This window comes from Oryctolagus cuniculus, chromosome 11 (assembly GCF_051225735.1).
Source record: "Oryctolagus cuniculus isolate XC-2025 breed Fujian yellow rabbit chromosome 11, ASM5122573v1, whole genome shotgun sequence".
NCBI lineage: Eukaryota > Metazoa > Chordata > Mammalia > Lagomorpha > Leporidae > Oryctolagus > Oryctolagus cuniculus.
The window spans coordinates 5,272,283-5,297,670 of NC_142877.1; the positions used below are offsets into that span (position 1 = coordinate 5,272,283).

Genomic DNA, 25,388 nt, shown 5'->3' on the forward strand with positions numbered 1-25,388 from the left:
CTTGCACCCACGTGGGAGACCTGGAAGAAGCACCTGGGTTTGGATCGCTGCAGCTCTGGCTGTTGCAGTCATCTGGGGAGTGAACCAGTGGATGGAAAGATCTCTCTCTACCTCTGCTTTTCTCTGCCTTTCAAATAATTAAAATCTTTAATAAATAATAAAAAAGGGACTTGATTAACAATTTAAGTCTTGGGTGAATTTTCCAAATGAAAGTTAAAATATTCTCTACTGTTCTAAGTTATCTTCTGTCTCCTGGCTCACTCCCTAAATAAGTGACTTAACCTACCCCACCACAAAGCCAGTCCCTGAGTGGGGAATTTTTAAGTATGTATCTACTGATTGGGTTTTGCTAACTTTGGGAAAGCACTTCAGTGATTGTAGATAAATGACTTTTAAAAACAGAGCCAGTTTTAAAAAAATAAATACTGCAGCCTGAGGGGCTGCGGGGATACCCTCCTGTTACAGACCATTCCTGCTGTTTCCAACAGTCTATCCCACCTGCTATTGGAGTCTTGTCTTTTTGGACTGATAGTTCTGAGTGGGGGCTCTTGTCATCAGTGAGACAAATAACAAAGAACCGTAGGTTTCACGAGGTCGAAGGGTTGAGTCTTTACCTTACCCTGTCCAGTGGTGTCATCAGCAACGGAAAGATAGCACCTTGTTTTGAAGAAGTCCTTTATATAAATGTTGCTGGCCACTTCCCCCTGCATCCCAGATGGTAATGACCGCCAGTTTCTTTGTTACTGTGGACAGGTGCTCTGTAACCCCTGACTTAGTCCATCTCATCTCAGTGCTGAGGAGGGCTCTGGCGTCTGCAGAGGTGGCTGCTAAGTCGCAGGTCACAGTTCACTTGAGTGAACAGTCCTGTGCTCACTGCACCAGGCATGGCTGAACACAGTTCTGCGTGACCTGCAGAACACTCCTGGCTGGGTGTCTGCCACCCCCCAGCTTATTTCCAGCCTTGTTAGAAAAACTTTAGAAATGCAGTTAGTAGTCACTGGTAGACCTGTGTGTCCACCACCTGCATTCCAAGTTTTCATTTTGTCATACTGACTGCAGCTGGGTTTGGTGAACTTTTTATTTTAATTTATTTTTAAAAATTTATTTCAAAGGCAGAGTGACCCGGAGAAGCAGAGAGTGAGATATCTTTGATCTGCTGGTTCACTCCCCAGATGGCTGCAACAGCAGCAGCTGGGCCAGGCTGGAGCCAGGAGCCAAGAACTTGATCTGAGTCTCCCACACAGCAGGGGCTCAAACACCTGACCCATCTTCCTCTGCTTTCCCAGGTGCATTAGTAGGGAGCTAGATGAGATGGTGCTCACGGGATGCCAGTGATGCAGGATGTAGCTTAACCCGCTGTACCACAATGCTGGCTGGCCCCTTTGGTGAATTTTTGAAAATAAGTTGCAGATGTTTAATCATTGAGCACTGGAGTATACATCTACAAATCGGGACATTCTCCTCTGTAATCACAACCAGTCAGTCGTAAGGAAATTAACATTAAGATCTAATATTCTAAATGTTGAATTATCTCCAGAAGTCTAAGAAAATTTTTTTTAAAGATTTGAGTCAGAATTACCCACAGAGAGAGGTCTTCCATCCGCTGATTCACTCCCCAGTTGACCACAACAGCTGGAGCTGTGCGGATCTGAAGCCAGGAGCCAGGAGCTTCCTCCAGGTCTCCCACGTGGGTGCAGGGGCCCAAGGACTTGGGCCATCTTCTACTGATTTTCCAGGCCATAGCAGAGAGCTGGATTGGAAGTGGAGCAGCCGGGACTTGAACTGGCATCCATATGGGATGCCGGCACTGCAAGCGGTGGCTTTACCCGCTACGCCACAGCGCCAGCTCCCCCAAGAAATTCTGTAGGTGATTTTGTTGAAGAATTTCTTTCATCTGGGTCAGATTATTCAAGGAGGTTCTGGAGTTGGACGGTGTTAGGGTGAGGCCTGGTTGCAGGCTGGAGCTGGGATTTAGTCGGGTCTACCAGTGACAGGTCTGGCCTAGGAGACTGCCCACGCAGTGTCAGCGTGACTGCTGATGAGTTTTAGTGGTGGCTGCAATAATGAAAATCTGTGTTTAGGAGGACTACGCTGTGTGGCACGCTGGACTACCTGCCCCCCGAGATGATTGAGGGCCGCATGCATGACGAGAAGGTGGACCTCTGGAGCCTGGGAGTTCTTTGCTACGAGTTTTTAGTTGGGAAGCCTCCTTTTGAGGCAAACACATACCAAGAGACCTACAGAAGAATATCACGGGTAAGACATACTGAGAGGACCTGGCACGTCTCAGGATTTTTTTTTTTTTTTTTTTTTTTTTTTGACAGGCAGAGTGGACAGTGAGAGAGAGAGAGACAGAGAGAAAGGTCTTCCTTTGCCGTTGGTTCACCCTCCAATGGCCGCCGCGGCCGGTGCACCGCGCTGATCCAATGCCAGGAGCCAGGAGCCAGGTGCTTATCCTGGTCTCCCATGGGGTGCAGGGCCCAAGCACCTGGGCCATCCTCCACTGCACTCCCTGGCCACAGCAGAGAGCTGGCCTGGAAGAGGGGCAACCGGGACAGAATCCGGCGCCCCAACCGGGACTAGAACTCGGTGTGCCGGTGCCGCTAGGCGGAGGATTAGCTTAGTGAGCCGCGGCGCCGGCCACGTCTCAGGATTCTTTGCTTAGGAGCCCAGGTGCTAGGCTAAGGTCTGAGCATGAGTACTGTTTGTGGTCTAACCTGTGTTTTGTGACATTTGTCACTTGTACTGCAGGTTGAATTCACCTTCCCTGACTTCGTGACAGAGGGAGCCAAGGACTTCATTTCGAGGCTGCTGAAGCACAACCCCAGTCACAGGCCCACTCTGGCAGAAGTACTTGAGCACCCGTGGGTCAAAGCGAAGTCCTCGAAACCCTCCAGCTGCCCAGACAAGGAGCCTGCCAGCAAACAGTCTTAGTGGTGCAGGGGCAATCCTCGACCAGGGCTGCTGCGCAACCCATCTGCCAGGAACACGCTGTGGAGTTTGTCCTGCGGAGCACTACAGGGAATGCCTGCCTTGCTGGGCGGGCGCGCGGTGCCCCCGCCTCTGCCACCTCCTCCAGCTCTGCTTCAGTAGACACACACTCTGGAGTGAAAGCAGCCACGAGTCGTGCGGCTTCTACTGATTTCACCGCCTGGAGGCAAGGTTTGACCGCATCTGCAGTCTGTGCTGGACAAGGGGTCCCTGTGGGAGACAAACTTGGTGTCTGCTTGTGGGCAGGTGACCACTTGCCCTGACTTGATCGGCTACATAGCTGCACAGGAGCCTTGCAAGTACCTGAGTGTCTGTAACTTATTGGGTGGCTGAGGCCGCTAGAGCTGTTGGAATGAATATGTGATTTCTTTTAAGTGCTAAAATAAAGATTTGCAGATCGACGTGGAGTTTTTCTCCTGTGGCATCTCCCCGGTGCTCTCCATGTCTGTCAGTGCGGTTTCTGGTCCTCGGTCACCTTGGGAGTGGGAATGTGTGCTCTACCTCGATCTCAGGACTTGCTGGGGACACAGAGAATAAGTGTCTTGGAGCTGTTTTAAATGTTAAGGGCTCACTTTTCTGCATCACAGTTATGGCATATGTGTAAACTCTAAATACATAAATAAAATGTCTACCTACAGTGCACGAGTAATCCTTTTCTACCATCCGTTCACTGCTTGCCTGCAACGTGGCTGGCGCAGTGAGAGGAGCGAGTCCTGGCCCTCTTGTCTGCTGGAGATGCCCAGATAAAGTTCACAGCAGTGAACACCGTCCGTCCGTGCCAGGTATGATGGACTTGAAGAAAAGGTGCAAGTGTGGAACTTAGAATTAGTTCAGAAATGTGCTTTTGTGGCCAGCTGCCCATGCAGGAGGCCAGCTGTCAGTTACGGTGGTACAGGAGAGGGAGGGCGACACAGAAACCTCAGACAGGACTTGAGTGGCTTCCTAAGCTTGACAGAGATGTTTGCACCCAATTTAAGCTGCCTGTTTTGTCAGATTGAAAAAAGAGGCAAATAATGGCTTACGTTTTTTAAAATAGCTGTTTTATTTCCTAGTTCCATATAAACAATGAATACAAGCAGTCTGTACATCTTGCTGGTGAACTCCCACAGTAGTTCCCTGGTCCTCCCCGGGGTTTTCAGTTATTGGTGTGGCCACAGGAGTGGGGGGGGGGGGGGGCTGGGGCTGGGAGACGGTGATATGGCTGTTTGCTATTAGTCTTATTGCTTGTCCTTTGAGTCCACTCCCATTACTTCCGAGTTTGAGATTTAAGCCCTTAATCTAAAGACCTCTTGTAGGCTTTTTTTTTTTTTTTTGCATAGGCATTCCCAGGGATCCAAAAGGGAAACTGGCAGACTGTGGTTAGGAGCCGGAAGCTAACAAATCACTGCTTAAACACAGGATGGGAGGCCAAAGCTCTATCCAGTGCAAAAGCCATCGCCTGGTATGGGCCCTGGCACTCTCAGCTGCAAGGTCCCTGGAATTAGATCCCAGAAAGGCATTCCAGGTTTACGTCATTAAACCTTCTGGCAACGGGCTGACTGGCTTAGGAAAAGAAGTGTGGTCCAATGTTAAATTAAGGTCAGTGACACGGACAGCTGGACGAAGTAAGGAACTGTCAGCAGTCAGATCTCAAGACCAGGGCAGGTAAGTTTTCTGATCGCCACAGTGTAACCTGTAAAGGAACTAGGAGCCAGGAAGGCCAGTGCAGCTCAGTTCTGCTTCTGGGAGTCTGGAGCGAGCGCCTGGCGGGGCTGGGAGGAGAGACTTAAATGATGTGGGCAGGATGGAAATTCCTTTTCCATCTGCCTGCTCCTCCCGGAAGACGACTCAGTGGGTCTCTATGCTTGAATTTCTATTCTTAACACACACCCCCTCCCTAATGGGGTAAAGCTGGCTTGGTAGCCTATAATTACACCTGCCTGTTCCCCCTTCCTCTCCAGTCTGAATTATTTCATGGTTGCCTCCCAGTGTTAGCAATGGGTGAATCTTCCTTTTTAGGAGGTAGTACAAAATCTTTCTGCATAATTAACTAAAAAAAGTGATAGTGTAAACATTGATAGTTCTGGAATGTCGAGTTTGAGATAAAGTGGATTGTCTGAGAAAAGCTAAGATCACCTTAGCTTTCTGTATGTGTGGTACCCAGATTGCTCTGTGAAGGCAGGCATAGGAGCCACGTGCTGCCATTACTCTTGGCAGGGTTCCCATGTTTCCCTAAACAGGCAAACAGTGCTGATCGCTGGTAGCGAGGTTGCTGGAAAACCATCAGATAGGGCCTTACGTCCAGATTGGAAGGTGTTTCTAGGAACACTTGTTTTTCTTTACTTGAAACAAGTGTAATGAATGTGATGGTGCTAATTTGGATCCTGATTGCATACTGTTAAGTTTCACTTCATTCACTGTAGCACTGGCAGCTGTTTTGCAGAATACTGTATATTAAACTGCAGGCAGCTGACAAACATCAGATGAAGGGGAACCTTTACGTTAACTCATTTGCTTAAGGATTTGAGCAAGGATCAGCCCCTTGGGGCTTTTGCAGGGCCCCTGACCAATGATGTCCCAAAAGGAACACCTCTTAGGCTTTGTGTTGAGATGTTGGCTCATCTGCGATGTCTTGCTGACATTTAAAATTATATATACAAGTCGTAGGATAGGCAGCATAAACAAAACTTATGAAGCAAAAACTATAATTCAAATCCTGACTTTTGCTGGCAAAGGTAAAATTCATGGGAACACAATTAGATCTGTCCCCGCCCCCACCCTATAATGCTAAAACTTATCAAAACTCACTTAAAAGGAAGGTTTTCAGTGCTCACTACTGAAAAGCTCATTAAGGTTTTGCAGCTGGAGGTTTAAAAAATCCTACTTTCCGAAAATATCTGACAATGAAGGGCACAGAGACTAAGGTGATGCTGATTCTCACAGGCGCAAACAGCTTGTGGATTGCGTAGGCCACCACGAAAGTGCTCGTGCCTGCTGCCATTTTGGACTGGACCAGCGACTCTTTAAATCCGAGTTTAAGCAGGATTGCAGACATGTCCACACCGCTGGAGGGAAACAGAAAAGTTATTAGAAGAGTAAATGAGATCAATTTGCCTGTAAGATTGACAGCATCTTCTAAAATGACAAAAGCTGATGAATAAAAAACCTTAGAAGCTGATATTCACATAGTTACACGGCAGTAAAACAGAGCCGTTAATTGCTGTCAACAATCTCACCTTGAAACCACCGTGTAGAACAAGCCCAGGGAGATGAGCGAGATCCCAATGTGCAGTGACACGCCAACGGCTCCGTACTCCTGGAAGATCTTTCGCAGCTGCTGTGCCTTGCTTTGCCTGCTACCTCCTGTGCTGCCCACAGCGCTGCCTGTGACCTCGGTCACTCTGCTGGGGTCCTGCGCACAGACCAAACAAGGGGAAAAGCTAAGGCCAGGAGCGGGACGTTGGTGGTCACCACCAGCTGTTTGTTCTCCTGTAGGGTCAGACGCGACTCAGGCTCGCTTGGCCACCAAGTACAAGGGTGCCCAGGTCCTAATCCTCAGGACCCATGACTGCCACTTCCCATGGCAAAGGGACCGTGTGGTGCAGGATCTGGAGACTGGATTATATGGGTGGAACCAATGTCACTGCAAGGCCCTTAAAGGTGAAAAGAGGGACAGTGACGGCAGAAGCAGAGCTGGTGAGTGAAGATGCTGTGCCTACGGGGGTGAGGACCTCGAGCCGAGGAATGCAGCTGGCTTCAGAAGCTGGACAAGACAAGCAACGGGTTCTCCAGGAGCTGGCTCTGCTGACGACTGACTGCAGCCCAGAGAGCGCCCCTGCAGGCCTCTGACCGCCACAGCTCCAAGACAACGAATGTTGTCTGTGTGTGTGTTTTTTTTAAGGATTTATTTGAAAGAGTTACACAGAGAGAGGAGAAGCAGACAAAGTCTTCCATCTGATGGTTCACTCCCCAAATGGCCACAATGGCTGCAGCTGTGTCGATCCGAAGCCAGGAGCTTCTTCCAGGTCTCCCATGTGGGTGCAGGGGCCCAGGGACTTGGGTCATCTTCTACTGCTTTCCCAGGCCATAGCAGACAGCTGGATCAGAAGTGGAGCAGCTGGGACTCGAACTGGTGCCCATATGGGATGCTGGTGCCTTAGGCCAGGGTTTTAACCCACTGTGCCACAGCACCAGACCTGAAGGTATGTGTGTGTGTGTGTGTGTGTGTGTGTGTGTGTTTTGGACAGGCAGAGTGGACAGTGAGAGAGACAGAGAGAAAGGTCTTCCTTTGCCGTTGGTTCACCCTCCCACGGCTGGCGTGCCGCGGCCGGCGCACTGTGCTGATCCTATGGCAGGAGCCAGGTGCTTATCCTGGTCTCCCATGGGGTGCAGGGCCCAAGCACTTGGGCCATCCTCCACTGCACTCCCTGGCCACAGCAGAGAGCTGTCGCTCCCCCATTCGCGGAGGAATGACACAGGACCGTGCACTGTTCTCTTGTCTGCTCGGCCCTTCCCGGGTTTGCTGCTGGTCCTTCCCGGGTTGGCTGCCGATCCCTCCACCTCCGTGGAGGGGCGCCCCCCCCTGCCACTTTCCCCGCTTCCGCGGAGGAGCGGCACACCGCCGGCCGGCCGGCTCTCTCGGGGGCTGCTCAGGTGTTCCTTCAGATGTTCCTGGTGCATGTTGTCTCTCTCCTCCTTTATAGTCCTCTTCACCAATCCGTGCTCTGCTACCCACACACCGAGCACGCTGCTCTCCTCCAATCAGGAGCAGGATCAGCTCCTGCAGTTTGTCAAGTTGGTGAGAGGCAGCTGCGTAGAAGTTTACTCCTCCCCAGCGCCATGTTGTGGGAGAGCAGATGCATAGAATAAGTCTTAATTCCAGTAACTTAGTCTAGTCCGAGTTGCTCCCCACAGAGAGCTGGCCTGGAAGAGGGGCAACCGGGACAGAATCTGGTGCCCCGACTGGGACTAGAACCCGGTGTGCCGGTGCCGCTAGGTGGAGGATTAGCCTAGTGAGCCACGGCGCTGGCCCCTGAATGTGTGTTTTAATCTACATGTCTGCGGTCAGCCGTCATATGAATTAACACACGAGGGCTCGTGTACCCGAGGACAGCAGTGACACTTCAAGCATTTTCTCTGAGCCAGCAGCTCTCCGATGCTTTGTCTATTTCTCCTTCTAAGATAGATGTCGTCATTTTCTCCATTACAGAGAAGCAACACGGGCTTGGAGGGGTCACGTGACTGGCCCAAAGCCATCTGCATCCACAGCCTGTGTACCTGACAGCCAGGCCATGTGCTACCCAAAAGGGCAGTGGATGCAAAGTGAAACAATGTGGAGGCTATGATCTACTTCTGGAGTCTAATTCACACGTGAGATCTAGGGCAGAGGGAGGGGCGATCCCAAACACAATGGCCAGGATCTGTACATCACAGTTCACTGAGCATTTACTGACCGCCAGCAGGAAGCGCTGGGGATGTATGTCAGAATACAAAGGGGACAATAAGGCCACCTCACCGAGAGGCCACTTTTATCAGAAGCCATCTGTGAGGACAGTGCCAGGCGTCTCGGCTGGCGGCGGTCACTGGCTTTGCGGCGGGGCCACTTCTCCCCTGAATTTTCACAGCTGGGCTGCGCTTCCTTTGAAGCACTCGAGGGAGCCTGGGATCCTCCGGACAGAAGGTCAGAACTCCCCGGTAGAAAGAGAAACAGTGCAGGGCGCAGGGCAGCAGCCTCCAGACCCGCACCTACACAGGCCGGCACCCTGGCCCTGACAGCTCTGACTGCGCCTGGGTGAGGCCTGGACCTGTGTTTCCCACACGATCTAGGTGGCTCAGGTGAGGCTGCTCCGTGTGGCTAACTCGGGGAGGGGAGGGGAGGGGCCACTGCAGCTCACTCTCAGGTTCTGTGGTCCCACAGGTGAAACTCGGAGGGGGTCATGATTTTTAAAAGGCTGGGGGCTGGCTCCTTGGTGCAGTAGGTTAATCCTCTGCCTGAGGCGCCGGCATCCCATATGGACGCCGGTTCTAACCCTGGGCTGCCCCTCTTCCAATCCAGCTCTCTGCTGTGGCCTGGGAAAGCAGTAGAAGATGGCCGAAGTGTTTGGGCCCCTGCACCAGCATGGGAGACCGGGAAGAGGCTCCTGGCTTCGGATCGGCGCAGCTCTGGCCGTTGCGGCCATCTGGGGAGTGAACCAACAGAAGGAAGATCTTTCTCTCTGTCTCTCCATCTGTAACTCTGCCTATCAAATAAGTAGAATCTTTAAAAAAATAAATAAAAGGCTTGAGGAAAACCCCAACATCCTTATAGGTATGTATCATTTCACAGAAACCCTGGTGACCCTGTGACACGAGAACGTCTGTGGCTCCCATTTTGACAGCTGGAAGCCTGAGGCCGGGGACAGAAAAGTGGGGAACGATGGCTAACTGGCTACTGGGCTGGTCCTCCCCAGGCCCCATGGCCTCTGGGATAACTGGCAGGCCACCTTCATATCCTCCAACGACAACTCTCTCTAGAACTCGCAGGCTCTGCAGGGGAGGAACACGCTCCCCAGCCTCCTCTCCGTGGGCTGGCACACACTCCCACCCCTCTTCCTGGAAGCTTTTTGCCAGCACTGCCAGCCCAGCCAGAAGGGCTGAGAAGCTCAACTCTGTGATAAACACGTCCCACCCACTTTGAGCTGCAGATGGGACGGCAGCCAGGCGTCCCACGCTGATAACACACAGCCTATCTACAGCCCCTGCCAGGGCCAAACACCGCTCTGGGGCCTGCGACGGGGAAAAGCCTCTTCTCTTTCCCACCCCTTGACACTTGGCCCAGCCAGACCTGACGACGGCCGCTCTGTCCATCACAGGCGCAGCCAAGCTGCTTGCCGAGGGCCCTTTGTTCATCTGTTTTGGCAAAAGGCCTTTCCACCAAAGAAGAAAAACAAAAAGGCGGCCAGACTTCCAGCTGCAGAACCAGAAGCATCTATCGCAAGGCTGCTCGGGACAAGGTCCTGCAGGCGAGCACCAGGGCTAGTTTGCAACATTCCAGGGATACCTAGCGACCTGGACCCCATTCCTCCATCCTGGCGGAACAAGATCTCCCAGCACAGTGAGACGTGCATTTCCCTCCCTAGCCCTTGTGGAGACTACGGAAACCCGCGGAATAAGGGAATTTACGACGCTGTGACTTACACGCGGTGGAGAAGCTGCACTCATCTCTTCACGCACCTGCCACACGTGTGACACTGTTCACCCTGAAAGTGCCTGCGCGTGCAGGAAGGCCTTTCACACTCCCGTGGGACGCCCCTCTGCCTCCCCAGTAAGGTGCATTCAAAGACCCTGTCCACAGACGACCAGCAATTAGGTTGTACCAGGCGCCCGGTACGAACAGTCCCACTCCACGGAGCCTGAATCGTTAGCATCCCATTTTACAGATGAGCAGACAGTCACAGCAAGTACAGGGATCTGATCACGGCCCCAGAACGTGTGAGACCACACTCACCACTCTGTACACACACACACACCCCACTGCCAGGGTCTGGGCTGGGGACACAGCTGACGTGGCTACAGCACAGAGAAGCAAGGCAAGAGATCCTCCCAGGTGATGGCTGTGGAAAACCCTCCCAGCCACGGGGCTGAGGGGAGCCCAGAGGCATGCAAGGACTCAGGGTGGTCCCGGGAGGCTTCCTGGAGGAGGGGGCAGCGGGGCTGAGCCAGGAGGCAGGCTGGCCGTGCAAGCTCAGGATTCACACACAACACCTGTGGGCTCCTCTGAGGGCAGGGGGCAATGGCGAGGCACGCTACCTACAGACAAGCTACGGAGTGTCCGGGAAGGCCCGTCTCAGCTATGGAGCTGTCTCCCAGACTTTGAGGGCGAAGGCGCTAGTCTTAGCTCTCAGGTCACGGAACAGCTCAGAGGCCTGGGGAGCTTGGGGTGGCCCCAGGGGCCCCACGCGACGTCACTCTGCACGTGCAGACCCTACAGCCGCCCGTTTTCCTTAAAGGCCCGGGCCTCACCAACCACACAGCGCCGCGGCTGCCTCGTCCCCGTCCGCGCGCCCCCCACCCGCCGGGCAGGTGGACGCGGGACGCCGGGCAGCGCGCGGCAAGTTCGTCCCCCGTCCGGGCCCCCTACCCGCCCGGCTCCCCGCGGTCCAGGCCCGCTCCGGGAGCCGCGGCGCCGCTGCCGCAGCCCTGTGACCTTGGTTTCTCCGGCTGTCGACGGGGGATTCGCTTCCTAGGCTTGCAGGGATCGGGGACCCGGCAGGTGCAAAGGTGCGCCCGGGTCAGGGTGGGGGCGGGGAGGCTCACCTGGCGCCCGCGGCAGTCCCCGCGAGCCGAGCGCAGCAGCCGGACGTCCGGCCCGGGCCGGAGCGGGGCCAGAGCCAGAGGTGGCGGGGCGCACGGGGCGGCGGCGCCGAGGAGCCAGGTGACGCGAGGCCGAGCCCGGGCGCCCACCCTGGCCGCCGGGCCCAGCAGCGCCAGCAGCCCGGCCATGGCGCGCGGCGAGGCGCTTCGGCCAGACCCGCAGACCCGGCAGGGAGCCGGAGGCCGGGGCGGGGGCTGCGCGCGTCCTCCGGAGTTCGGCCAGGCCACGCCCCCAGGGCGGGAGCTGTGCGCGGGTGGGCGGGGCCGGAAGCGTATGCCACCTTTGGCCCCACCCACTAGCCCCGCCCCCAGAGAGCCGTCGCCCCTCTCGGCGGAACCGGACTGGAGGAGCGCGCGTTCTCCCGGCCCCGCCCCTCGGAGCCGGAGTTCCGCGCGGAGTGGGCGTGGCGGGGCGCGCGCGCGCGCACTGCGGCCCCGCCCACTCCTCCCGCCCCTCCGGAGGGTGCAATTCGTCTCCTCGCGGCGCGGCCCGGCCGGAGGCTGCGAGCCTCGGCCGGAGGTGGCCGGGTGTCGTCCGAGGGCTCGGAGGTGGGCAGTGCGGCCTGTGATGAAATCGGAGACGCACCTACGTGTCCTCCGCAAAGGAGAAAACAGTGTCCGGTGGCGACTCACCGCCGGCGTGTGCTTTTCTCACAAAGTTAGCACCTGCGCTGCGGGCGCGGCCCGGCGGCCCCGCCTCGGAGCTGCCTCAGGGGGACGCGCGCCCGCCCCGGCCTCCCGCGGGTGGCCGCGTGGGCAGTGCCGTCCGCCCGCGGGTGGCCGCGTAGGCAGTGCCCTCCGCCCGCGGGTGGCCACGTGGGGCAGTGCCGTCCGCCCGTGGGTGGCCGCGTGGGCCGTGCCGTCCGCCCGCGGGGCAGTGCCGTCCGCCCGCGGGTGGCCGCGTGGGCAGTGCCGTCCGCCCACGTCGGGGAGGCTTACCGTCTGGTCGCGGGTGGCCGCGTGGGGCAGGCTTGCCGTCTGGTCGTGTCCGCCCGCGGGTGGCCGCGTGGGCAGTGCCGTCCGGTCGCGGATGGCCGCGTGGGCAGTGCCGTCCGCCCGCGGGTGGTGGCGTGGGCAGTGCCGTCCGCCCGCGGGTGGCCGCGTGGGGCGGGCTTGCCGTCTGGTCGTGTCCGCCCGCGGGTGGCCGTGTGCGAGGCGAGGTCCCGGGGCAGCCGGAAGGCGCCCGCGGAGGCCTGTGGCCGTGGGGCCGGAGGCTGACCAGCCCGCCGCCGGGTGCAGGCTCCCGAGCTGGCGTCGCCGGCGGTGGAGCTGCTGACCCCTCGCTCAGAGCGGAAGAAAAGCGCGTTTTTGTGTCTCCCTTGATGCTTGGCAGTAGATGGCTTGCGGCGATTATAGACTTTAGGTTTTTTTCCTTAACTGGGATGAGAAAACTTTGTCCTTTTCGTGGGACGCAGGCCCCAGCCTGCCTGAGTGTCGCTCGGTCTTCCTGTGGTGTCAGTTCTTTCTGCTCACGGGGTGGTACATTTATGTTTACTTTTCCCCGTTTTGTGAGTAGGGAAAGTATTCTCATGTTTCAGATGATTTGTCAGCCTTAAAGACAACAGAAGAAGGCCGGCGCCATGGCTCACTAGGCTAATCCTCCGCCTTGCAGCGCCGGCACACCGGGTTCTAGTCCCGGTCGGGGCGCCGGATTCTGTCCCGGTTGCCCCTCTTCCAGGCCAGCTCTCTGCTGTGGCCCGGGAGTACAGTGGAGGATGGCCCAAGTGCTTGGGCCCTGCACCCCATGGGAGACCAGGAGAAGCACCTGGCTCCTGGCTCCTGCCATCGGATCAGCGCGGTGCGCCGGCCACGGCGGCCATTGGAGGGTGAACCAACGGCAAAGGAAGACCTTTCTCTCTGTCTCTCTCTCTCACTGTCCACTCTGCCTGTAAAAAAAAAAAAAAAAAAAAAAAAGACAACAGAAGAGTGTTCGAGAACAGCAGGGGTAACAGGAGTGTATGTCTCAAAGGCTGAGGCAAGGAGTTTTCTTTCTTTTTTTTTTTAATTTATTTTATTTATTTGAAAGGCAGATTTACAGAGAGAGAGAGAGAGGTCTTCCATCCACTGCTTCACTCCCCAATTGGGCGCGATGGCCGGAGCTGCAGCAATTCGAAGCCAGGAGCTTTATCCAGGTCTCCCCCGCGGTGCAGAGGCCCAAGGACTTGGGCCATCTTCCACTGCTTTCCCAGGCCACAGCAGAGAGCTGGATGGGAAGTAGAGCAGCTGGGGCTTGAACCAGTGACCATATGGGATGCTGACACTGCAGGCTGGGGTTTTAACCCGCTGCGCCACAGCAGCAGCCCCGTCTTTATTTTTTTTTTTTTTTTAATTTTTGACAGGCAGGGCCCCATCTTCAAAAATTATTCAAAATATCAAGGGGGCTGGTGTTGTAGCACAGTGGGTTAAACCGCCATCTGCAATCCATCTGGGCTGCTCCACTCCTGATCTAACTCCCTCCTAATGTGTCTGGGAAAGCAGTGGAGAATGGCCAAAGTCCTTGGGCCCCTGTCCCCACGTGGGGGATCCAGATGAAGTTACAGGCTCCTGGCTTTGGCCTGCCCCTGCCCCAGCCATTGTGGACATTGGGGAGTGAACCAGCAAATGGAAGATCTCTCTCTCTCTCTCTACCCCCCATAGCTCTGCATTTCAAATAAATGAATAAATAAATACATATTTTTAAAAACGTCATGCAGCAACACAGAGCATTAAGCCAAGCCCTGGGCCCTTTAGGCATCTGTTCTGTACACGTCTCAGCAGCTCAGAGGTTGTCATGTACAGATAAGGAAACAGATCTGAGTAAGACCATGGCACTGAGCTGGGGGGCGGCAAAGCCTGCCTGATGCACCACCCGTGCTCTTAAAGGCAACTGGGATGTGAGGGGGTTTGGTAAGACCATGGCCACTGAGCTGGTGGGCGGCAAAGCCTGCCTGATGCACCACCCGTGCTCTAAGCCAGCCCTCCATGCTGGCGCTAACAATGGTGCTGGGCCCTATCTCTGGACCCACACTGGCTACTAACTGCATGTGGAATCTCCCACTAACTGAGCAACAGCCCTTGCAGGAAGCCCTCCACGGGCCTTTACTTTCCCTGCAGATGAATAGAACAAAGCAGAGAGAGTTAAAAGACCTTTCCCAAGGTTAGAGAGTAAGGACAACCACGATGCGGAAGTTCAGGACTCTCCATTGATTCGTGCCCTGTCCTTGATTTGTCTAAATGCTACAGAAGGCCCACCTCACAGAGCAGCCAAGCCCCTAGCCTTGGGCCCAACTCATGGCCATTGCTCACCCTGGCCTGAACCCTCCTGCAGCACAGTCCCTGTCTTTGTCAGAGGCAGTCACAGCTGCTGTGCTGGGTGTCCTGAGGCTTACATGGCTCAGGGGCTGCCTGAGACATGGCTGGTACACGCAGCACAAGGTGAATGCTGGCTGAGCCTGAACCCAGGAGGTTTGGAGGGACACTTGCTGGGATGGGGTCATGTGGGGACACTGAGATCGTAACTCTGTGAGAAGTAAACACCTGGTTCACTTTCCAAGTAAGATGTTTAGCTGTGAGTAGACAACTAGCTAGCATAATAGTTTGCAGACAAGTAGCTATCTAGCACTAACAGCTAGGTTACATGCTCCAGAAGTTCTTAGGCAAACAGTGGCCAAAACCACTGAAGCAAAAGCGGGGAAGATTGTAACCCTATAGCACTCAGCCAATGAGGAACTGGGAGAGGGGCCCAAGTGCTAGGAAATCGTTAGCTTGCTGTATACTACCAGATGTGCTGGCCCACCAGGTGCCCAGTCCTGCAGGATGGTTATAAAGTCTCACTTTTACTGCACTATCCTTAGTCTGAGTCCATCCTTTGCTTGGACTAGTGAGGTTGTTTTTCATAACTCTCACTGTTTAGATTCTGTTGACCCTGCTATGATTCGAATATCCATCCTGAATTAAGCAGTTTAGTCCCCAGCATCTAAGGTTGATGGTACTAAGAGGGTGGGAACTTAATCCAATGATGGTGCCTGGAGATGGCAGTGATGAAACTGGGTTAGATTGTTAGAGTAGAACCTCAGGATTGGATCCTGGTGGCTTCATAGGAGACCACAGACACACACTGGCTCCCTGTGTCTTGCTTTGTGATACTCTGTACTGTCATGAGACTCTGCCAGCGAGAGCACCAAACCAGTGGGGCCTGTTTTTATTTCATAAAAAAGAGGATCATGCTATATACTATTCGTTCCATTCAACTTCACCTGGTAGAGGCCCTTTCCATCAATTTTTCCAACTTCAGTTCATTCTTTGTAGTGACAGTGCAATCACTTACTCAGCTGCTCTCCTGTGGAAAGGCACTGGCTATGTTTCCTGACTGACAGGATGCTAACTAGGATTACTTTTTGTGTGTCCTTATGAACTGATGCTTCTTTTGCTGTGGGGTGCATTTCCCGGGTGGAATCGAGAGCCATTTCTATTCGTACTGAGAGGTACTGCTAAGTACTTGTCAAAAATAAGTTGTTGAACACGTCACCACTTATCTATGAAAATGCCCCTTGTTTTTTTTTTTTTTTTTTTTTAAGATTTATTTTATTTATTTGAAAGGCAGAGAAGCAGACGTAGAGAGATGTCTTCCATCTGCTGATTCTCTCCCCAAATGGCCGTAATGACTAGAGTTGTGCCAATGTGAAGCTGAGGAGCCATGAGCTTCCTTCGGGTCTCCCACATGGGTGCAGGGGCCCAAGCACTTGAGCCATGTTCTACTGCTTTCCCAGGCCACAGCAGAGAGCTGGATAGGAAGTGAATAGGAAGCAGCCGGGACTTGAACTGGCACCCATATGGGATGCCGGCACCACAGGTGGCGGCTTTGTCCACTGTGCCACAGCGCTGGCCCCAAGAATGTCCTTTTCTCTGCCTGTCTATGACTAGGTATTGTATCATTTTTTTTTAACTTTTATTTAATGAATATAAATTTCCAAAGTACAGCGTATGGATTACAGTGGCTCCCCCCCCCATAACTTCCCTCCCACTCGCAACCCTCCCCTTTCCTGCTCCCTCTCCCCTTCCATTCACATCAAGATTCATTTTCAATTCTCTTTATATATAGAAGATAAATTTAGCATATATTAAGTGAAGATTTCAACAGTTTGCACCTACACAGAAACACAAAGTGTAAAATACTGTTTGAGTACTAGCTATAGCATTAATTCACATTGTACAACACATTAAGGACAGAGATCCTACATGAGGAGTAAGTGCACAGTGGCTCCTGTTGTTGACTTTACAAATTGACACTCTTGTTTATGGCATCAGTGATCTCCCTATGCTCCAGTCATGAGTTTCCAAGGCTATGGAAGCATTTTGAGTTCACCGACTCTTATCTTATTTAGACAAGGTCCATAGTCAAAGTAGAAGCTCTCTCCTCCCTTCAGAGAAAGGTACCTCCTTCTTTGATGGCCTGTTCTTTCCACTGGGATCTCACTCACGGAGATCTTTCATTTAGGTCATTTTTTTTTTTTTTTGACAGAGTGTCTTGGCTTTCCATGTCTGAAATACTCTCATGGGCTTTTCAGCCAGATCCGAATGCCTTTAGGGCTGATTCTGAGGCCAGAGTGCTGTTTAGGACATCTGCCATGCTATGGGTCTGCTGTGTATCTCACTTCCCATGTTGGATCGTTCTCTCCCTTTTTTGTTCTATCAGTTAGTATTTTCAGACACTAGTCTTGATTATGTGATCTCTTTGATTCTTAGTCCTATCATTATGATCAATTGTGAATGGAAATTGATCACTGGGACTAGTGAGATGGCATTGGTACATGCCACCTTGATGGGATTGAGTTGGAATCCCCTGGTATGTTTCTAACTCTACCGTTTGGGGCAAGTCAGCTTGAGCATGTCCCAAATTGTACATCCCTTCCCTCTCTTATTCCCACTCTTATATTTAACAGGGATCACTTTTCAGTTAAGTTTCAACACTTAAGAATAACTGTGTATTAATTACAGAATTAAACCAATAGTATTAAGTAGAACAGACAAAAAAATACTAAGAGGGATAACGTATTAAGTTGTTCATCGACAGTCAGGGCTATGCTGATCAAGTCACCGTTTCTCATAGTGTCCATTTCACTTCAACAGGTTTCCTTTTTGGTGCTCAGGTACTGTATCATTTTAAACTTGTTATAGAAAGATGAGAATAAAGGTCTGTTGTATTATTTTAATTTTCATTTCCCCAAAGTATTGGTTTCCTATTGCTGCTGAGAAAAATTACTACAAATTTAGGTGCCTGTTAGCAAATGTATTATTTTATGGTCCAATCGGATCTCATTGGGCTAATATCTCAGTATTGGCCTGACCGTGACCCTTCTGAAGGCTCCAGGGGATGCAGTTCCTGGTCCTTCCCACCCTGTGAAAGCAGCCGAAGTCCTCGGCTCTTGGCTCTCCATCCTCAAAGTCAGTGGTGTTGGCCAGATCTCAGGCTCTCCCGTCTCATTCCCTCTCCACTTTGATGTTCCGCAGTGATCCCACTGGGTGTGCCCAGGTCGTTCAGGGCAGTCTCCCTATTTTGGGGTTGGCTGAATTTCCTATTCATAAAACTGAGATCGTAAATGTTGTAAGCTGCTAAATTTTGGAGGAAAATTATTGTGCAGTGATCAATGACTGGCACTCAAATTGTTAATTGGATGTGTTCTGGGCCACTCATCCTGTTTTAGTTTTTCCGGCCACACGCTATTTGTGTGAGGGCTCTGAGGCTCCGTGTCCTCACTTGGTAAATGTGGGAGGCGGGCACTGGTCTCAGAGCAGGCGGGAGGCCTGAGAGGGCTGATGGCACGTGCTCAGTGCACGCCTAGAGCAGAGTGCGCATGTGTTCTGTTATCTCTCGCTGCTGATACACTCCTCAGCCTTGAGTGTGGGAGGGCACCCACCCTTCACTCAGCTCGTGAAACCCGTGGGTGAGGGATTTGGACGGGCACGAGGAACACTTGTTTCTGCTCCATGGTATCCGAGGCCTCTCTGGAGTGTTAATGGTTAATTACTACATAGTAGGTGTCCCTGAACTTTGTTTCTTAATAGCACACACATTTGTTGATCTCACAGTTTCTGCAGGTTGAGTCAGGGTGTGGCTTGGCAGGATTCTTGGTGAGTCAAGTGCAGTAATCATTCAGTGTCCCCCAGCCACACTCCAGCTGTTGTCAGAGGCTCAGCTGGGGCAAGTCCACTCCAGGGCCCTGCAGGTTGTTGGCAGAGTGAATCGTCATGAGGCTGTCAGACAGAAGTCTCCATTTTATTATTTTAAAATATTTTTGTTCGAGAGAGAGAGAGAGCTCTTCCATTTGGTGGTTCACTCCCAGATGAATGCAATAGCTGGGGCCAGGCCAGGCGAAAGCCAGGAGCCCAGAACTTAATCTGGGTCTCCCGCTTGGATGACAGGGACCCAAGTGCTTGATTCTTCACCTGCTGCCTCCCAGGGTGTGCATTAGCAGGAAGCTGGAATCAGAAGCCAAATCAGGACTCCAACCCAGGCATCCCACACAGCGTCTTAGCCTCTGCACCAAACACCTGCCTCAGAAGCTTCCAGCATTTCACTGGCAAGACCTGCATCAGCTGTCAGTGTTGCCTGCTGGGGAGCCTGGGATTTCAGGGTCTAAAGACTTGGCTGAGAGCCAAGCAGGCGCATTATCTTCCTGAATACAACCTGAGCTCACACAGTGGAATGGCTGCTGAGGAGGGGTAATGACAGGTCCGTGGTGATGACTGTGAACAAGACGGGGTGTGTGTGTGCACAGATGGGAGGTGTGTTTGTGAGCAGGTGCCTGTGTCGTGCAGGGGAGGGGTGATAAGTGACACAGAAGGGGCCAAGTTGCTGGAGGAGGAAGAAGGCGTTTCTCCTTCATGGGGAGGAACCGCTTGTCCCCAGTTCCCACAGGGACAAGTTATTATTAATCTGCTCGGGGGTGGAGGCCTTGTGGTTACTCACTGTGGCCTGTTTTTGCGAATGAGGGAGGATGGGTTCAGGAGAGAAGCAGAGGGACTGCATTAAAACAACAGTGTTTGGGACAAATTGCTGTTTCCTCCCTACACCTTTTCTCTCTGAGACAAGAACATTTAAAAAATTTTTTTAATTTTTACATTTAAAAAATTTTTTTATTTGACAGAGTTATAGATAGTGAGAGAGACAGAGAGAAAGGTCTTCCTTCCATTGGTTCACTTTCCAAATGGCTGCTACGACTGGCATTGTGCCAATCTGAAGCCAGGAGCCAGGTGTTTCTTCCTGGTCTCCCATGCAGGTGCAGGGGTCCAAGCACTTGGGCCATCCTCCACCACCTTCCTGGGCCACAGCAGAGAGCTGGACTGGAAGAGGAGCAACCGGGACTGCAACCCGGCGCCCATATCGGATGCTGGCTCCGCAGGCGGAGGATTAACCAAGTGAGCCACGGCGCCAGCCCCCAACAAGAGCATTTTTTCCAGTTCTTCTCTTGGTCAGGTTCTGCAGTGACTGTGCGCAGTGTTTTCTGCACTTCTGGAGTCCTGTCTGCTGCCCTGGTGCCTTCCCTTTGGCTCATGTCCCTGACCCCCACCAGCTCATCACCATCTTTCCTTGCAGGCTCTCCCCACCAGCTCTGCTTCTGACAGACCAAACACTTGCACCCACACATCACTTCTTGCCTCCTCTACCTCTTTGTTCCCAGTCCACATTCACTGATCTGAACACCTGCTCTGTGCCAATACTGTGCTGGCTGCAGGAAAGGCGTGGAAGTAGGACTTGTGTCAGAGTTTGGCACTTACCGTTGTGGCTTCCATGCAGGACATGCTTGTCTTGGAACCTGGCTCTGCCTTGCATGTGAGCTCAGTGACTCAGACTGAGTGTCCACTTTGTCACCTGGAGGGGTGGGACTAATAATACCTATCTCAAAGGGCTGCTGGGACGGTAAGATGGGACAACGTGGTTAAGTGCTTAGAGAAGTCTGGGCCTGGCATGGGGCAGGGACCCAAGCCAGGAAATGTGGAAGGCACTTTTTTTTGTCTGCCCAACACCCTGTGTGGTTGATGGATGCCCCTCCCTCCCCGCTGCAGTTTGGATGAGCTCTCAAATCCTGCCAGCATCTGGTCAGGGCATGAGCACATGGCCTAGATCTTGCCAAAGTGCCCCACATCCCATATCCCTGGTATGGCTAAAATGGGGTCATGTTGTATTTATTATTCTTCACATTATAGGTCACTACCGTTTTCTCCTGTGGAAACCTTAGTTGTGGACATTATGTAACAGCTGCACGGCTTTCATAGTTTGGATGCACCATGATGAGCCCGGTCTCCTGGTTGTGGGTGTTCAGAGGTTTTCTTCTTTCCTTCCTTTCTTTCCTTTTCCTTTCTCTTTCTTTCTAACTTGAACTTAACCATTGAATCCACATCTTTTTTTTTTTTAAGATTTATTTTATTTACTTGAAAGAGTTACAGAGATAGGAGAGGCAGAGAGAGAGAGAGAGAGAGAGAGAGAGAGAGAGAGGTCTTCCATCCGATGGTTCACTCTCCAATTGGCTGCAATGACTGGAGCTGTGCCAATCTGAAGCCAGGAGCCAGGAGCTTCTTCTGGGTCTCCCATGCGGGTACAGGGGCCCAAGGACTTGGGCCATTCTCTACTGCTTTCCCAGGCCACAGCAGAGAGCTGGATTGGAAGTGGAGCAGCCAGGTCTCGAACCGGCGCCCATATGGGATGCCGGCACTTCAGGCCAGGGTGTCAACCCACTGTGCCATAGCACCAGCCCCTGAATCCACATCTTTTAACAGTTGGTCCTGTTAGTAATCTTTGCCCAGAAAGATTCTCACCCATTCATTGACTTGCTCATTCAATGCCTACTCACCAGGTACTGGTGATGCATGCGTGGTTTGCTTCGGTTATGCAGGGCCTGCTTCTTCTCCTCCCTCTGAGTGCGGGTCAGTAGAATATGGTGGTTCCAAGGTAGACTGGAGCACACAGGTCAGAGGTGAGCCTGGAGCCCATAAGCCCTGGATATGGGGCTCCTTGAGGCTCAGCTATTCTCTGTCATACGGGAATGAGGACACATGCCTCATGGCTTCTGGAAGGGATTCAAGGCCACCCTGTGTGTGCAGGACAGGCAGGATCTCAGTGCCTTGAAAGGCTCTGTTCTCACCCACTTCCTTCCTCTTCAACACAGAAGGGCTGGGGGCCAGGGAGGGATGGAGACAGGGGAGAACACCTTGACTCCTTTTGACCACAGCTCATCAGGACACAGAAAAAACACGAACTGCAGGCCTCTTGTAGGGGTGGGTGGTATATTTTCATTTATTTGTTCAGCAGCCATTCACTGGGATCCACAGTGCACTTGGTGCTGTGCTAGGTACACAGGGGACAGAGAAGAAACACCAGCCAGGGCCCTAGTCCCCAAGAAAAAGACCCTTGGAGCCTCTCACCCCACTCCTCGGTGTGGAGAATGTCACCAGTGGAGGTAGCTGCCACCACCCTCACCAGAGGCCTCTTCTGGCCTACTTGAGGGCACACTGTTTCTGTTTGAATGTGGCTGACTTTGGATCATCTTCTCTGGTTTTCTCCATCACCTTGCAGGAGAATCAAGGCCAAGAGTATGAACTGGGGAGGCAGACAGACCCGTCTTTGATTCTGATGTGGCTGCTGGCTGACCTTGACAAGTTACTACCTCCTCACCATTACACAGTGTTCATCTGTGCAGAGTGAACGGTAAGTGGGCACCCCTCTCAGTGCCATTGTGAAGGTCACATTGGACAGCCTAGGGCCTGGCACATGGCAGGAGCCCAGACAGTGTGAGCTACAAAGAGTTCTGATTCTTGCCACCCAGGTTCCTATTTGGTTGGGTTTTGTCTTCTTGTTTCCACTAATAAGATGGAATATTGGTCCACTGCTTTGGTGTTAAGAATCTTTTATGGCTTGAGGTTAAGAGCTAGAGCCTTGGTTAAGTACTTGGGTCTCTGCCACCCATAGGGACCTGGATTGAGTTCCAGGCTTCTGGCTTCAGCTTGGGCCAGTTTTGATTGTTGTGGGCATTTGGGGATTGAACCAATGAATTGGGAGATCTGTCTCTTTGTCTGTCTCTGTCTCCCTCCATCTCTCCGCCTTTCAGAAGAAAAGAAAGAGCAAGAGCTTTGGGGTCAGACCACCTGGGACTGCATCCCTACTTTAACTCACACTCACTGAATGGTCAGCCAAGTCAGAGCAGTATCTCCAAGCCTCAATTTTCTCATCTGTAAACTGGGGCCAATAATAGTATTGACTTCCAAAGGGTTGCTGCAAGGATGAAGATAGAGAGAAAGCATGTAGATGTTTTGGTAAAATAGACTTCTGTCCCTCAAGGAAACCTGCCCGAGTGAGATGTCTCTGTCAGGAAGAGGGCTGCCCTTAGAGCACCTGTTACCCGAGAGAGTTTTTACTTGCACAGCCTTTGTTCATGTGCTTTTCTCCGGTAGGTTCTGGTCCTCGTCCATGTCTGTAGCTCAGGTGGACATTGACATATAGGCTTCAGCTATCCAGTCCTTCTCCAAGTCCCTTGTTTGGTGAGACTCTTGTAATTAAAGTGATTTCTCTCCTGCTGATCTGTTTAGTGTCAGTTTATTTTGTAGCCTAAATTAGAACCTTCAGAGGGTAGAGAGAAAGCTTATTTACTCAGTAAATGTGTTTTGAGCACCTGCTCAGTGCCAGGCATTACACTGGGGTACAGCATGAACAGAAAGACAGCCCGTGGATCATGTGCTCTGCCGAGGAAGGTTGTTGGGAAGTGCAATTAAAAACCAAATCTGTTGCCGACCCAGAGAGCCTTTCCACAAAAGTAAAGGGGAAAGAGAACAGTTTTCTCACTGGATGAACAGTAAGACACACTGTGATGCCTGTCAACAGTAATCCACTAAGAGGTCACACTGTAGTTCATTTTCTGTTACTACTTTATAAAAAAGAGGTTTATTTCATTCACAGTTTTGGAGGCTGGAGGTGCCAGCAGCCTGATGCAGGCCCTGGCCAGGAGCCCCGCTGCTGGCATCACATCAAGCCAGAGCAGGAGTCTGTGAGTGTCTGTGGCTGTGCGCCGCTCTCCCCAGCTTACCACGCCCCCCAGGGCCTGATCCCAGGAGCTCACCCTAAGCGCGGTAGTCAGGCTCAGGGTCCACTCTCATAGAGCCGGGAACAGATGACTTTGGGGGTTAAACTCCTCCATGAGTTGGGGAAGAGGGGACATAGTCACACTGCAGAAGGCTGCAAAGAGAGAAACCCCGTCCTTTCAAATAGCTCATCCGTGTCCTCAACACCAAGGATAAGTGACTGAGTGAGAGGACTTGACAGCATAATCTGTCACACACAACTTATCTTAAATTCAGGGGTCATTTGGGTCACCACTGCTGGTGGCTAATTGTCTGTATTCTAAGGAATAATGAACATCTCCTATCACTGACAAGCTGGTAGTTACATAACTCGTAGTGAGTCACCTAAGTTTAACTCTCACCTATATTGGAGACAGAGGACTGTCTTCCTTGATGTTTTGCATTTCCATGAACAGGCTGTCACATCCTTGACACAGATATTCCGGGTTGTGGAAACGGTTAAAGAGATTTGCATCCATCCCAAAAGGCAGAGGAAGAACTGGCGAGTTTCCTGAAGGAAACGCTGTGGAGAAAAGGGAAGGGGGGTCACCCTCACTGCGCCAGGGAAAGTGAACTCTCCTCTTTCGCAATTTGTATTCACCCTATAGAGACGAGTATTAACACATGATGATACACTCCAGTGCCAGGTGGCAGTAAATGCCGTGGAGAAGCAGAGAGCGGTCCCAGAAAGTGACAGGGATGTGGCGAGGTTCTTGGAGCAAGGGAGCCAACAGCACCTGTCTCCTTCCTGACATGTTTCTATGGGCGAACAATCACGTCTTTTATCTCGCCCGATTTGCTCCCAAGTGGGATTATAGCATGTTCTTCATTTGCTTTCTCACCCGCTGCCCTATCAAGGACATCTGTTGTGTTGGTAAACAGAGTGGCCCAGGCTTCCTTTACACGTTTGTGTTGTATTCATTGCTGTGGCTGTGCCACAGCTGGTTTGCTCCCTCCCTTATTTGAAGGACACTTAGGTGCCCTTGGTGGAGCTGGAGGGATTGAATGTGGGAGTGAGACTGGTCTGGACTGCACTGCTTGCCTCCCACATGACTCTGGGCAGGTTGTCACCTATACCTCAATTTCCTCAGATGCAAGAGGGGAATAGTAACACTGAGCAGGTACACAATGGAGTTATTGTAAAGACTGAATGTGTTAACCTGGAGTGTTTTCTGTGCAGCGGTTACAAGGCTGCTTGGGACGTGGGTGGCAGGGAACCAAGTATGTGAGCTATCACTCTGCCTCCCAAGAGGCTGGAATTGGAAGTAGAGCTGAAACTCAAACCCAGGCACCCTGACATGGGATGCAGGGGTCCCAAGTGGCATCCTAACCACGGCACCAAGTGTCTACCCATCTGATGACCACTTTGGACAGGTCCCTTTGCTTGCCAGAGGGAGACAGACTGGAGGAGGCAACACAGGAAGGAGGCTACTTGGGAGGCTTCTGTGGTGCTGTGGTTGAGAGAGGTGTGACCTGGGCTCTGGGCCCTGTGAGAAGACTTGAGAGTGGGAGGAAGGTCTGAGGATTAGTGCTGACCTGGAGGTGGGTGAAGGGTGGGAAGGCTTAGGGAAGATTTTGAAACCTCACACAGAGAAGCTGGCTGGATTGTTGGACATGTTCTGGACAGGGAAGACTGGAGAAGAATAAACCAGGATTCTCTGGACATTCCAGGGTGGGGGTGAGGCATTGGTGGGGGTGTCACAAGACAGATACACAGATAGGAACTCAGAGCTCCCCTTTTCTGAAAACCACATCCCAGGTAGCCCCTTAACTCTGGGGGCCGACTCAGTTCTCAAACAGGGACACTTTGAAGTGGTGTTAGTTTCTGGATGCTGGGAGTAGGGCGTGTGTGTAGTCTCCTGCTTGTCTCCTCGCACTCTGGAAGCATTGCTCCCAAACCTTCCGTCAGCAGCCTCAGTGTAGTTGGAAAAGGCAACACTGCAGAGCATCATGGTGCCATCGCTGTGGTCTTACCC

The 25,388-nt window shown here is 52.5% G+C and overlaps 2 protein-coding genes and 1 long non-coding RNA gene across 18 annotated transcripts in view; 2 read left to right on the forward strand and 1 right to left on the reverse strand.

Moving 5' to 3' along the window:
• AURKA (aurora kinase A) overlaps positions 1-3,628 on the forward strand; it is a 21,359-nt gene extending 17,731 nt beyond the window's left edge. For all 15 annotated transcript variants that reach the window (XM_089306989.1, XM_089306981.1, XM_008274148.5 and 12 more), the window contains 2 exons: positions 2,082-2,256; positions 2,752-3,628. In XM_089306989.1, the coding sequence (XP_089163115.1) occupies positions 2,082-2,256; positions 2,752-2,934 (358 nt within the window). In that variant the 3' untranslated portion in view covers positions 2,935-3,628. The remainder of the gene's footprint in view (positions 1-2,081; positions 2,257-2,751) is intronic.
• A 561-nt stretch (positions 3,629-4,189) lies between these two features.
• MIMS2 (mitochondrial inner membrane structural 2) lies at positions 4,190-11,560 on the reverse strand. Of its 2 annotated transcripts, none has more exons than XM_002720875.6 (3): positions 11,266-11,560; positions 6,207-6,382; positions 4,190-6,035 (listed from the first exon to the last, which is right to left on the reverse strand). In XM_002720875.6, the coding sequence occupies exons 1-3, from the start codon at positions 11,449-11,451 to the stop codon at positions 5,819-5,821; spliced, it is 579 nt and encodes a 192-aa protein (XP_002720921.2). In that variant the 5' UTR covers positions 11,452-11,560; the 3' UTR covers positions 4,190-5,818. The 2 variants fall into 2 exon arrangements, with proteins under 2 accessions (XP_002720921.2, XP_089163117.1); XM_089306991.1 differs by lacking the exon at positions 11,266-11,560 and adding an exon at positions 10,147-10,281.
• A 142-nt stretch (positions 11,561-11,702) lies between these two features.
• LOC103352232 (uncharacterized) overlaps positions 11,703-25,388 on the forward strand; it is a 247,708-nt gene continuing 234,022 nt past the window's right edge. Inside the window, exons 1-2 of the long non-coding RNA XR_016215712.1 lie at positions 11,703-11,871; positions 21,875-22,006. This is a non-coding gene — a long non-coding RNA (uncharacterized LOC103352232). The remainder of the gene's footprint in view (positions 11,872-21,874; positions 22,007-25,388) is intronic.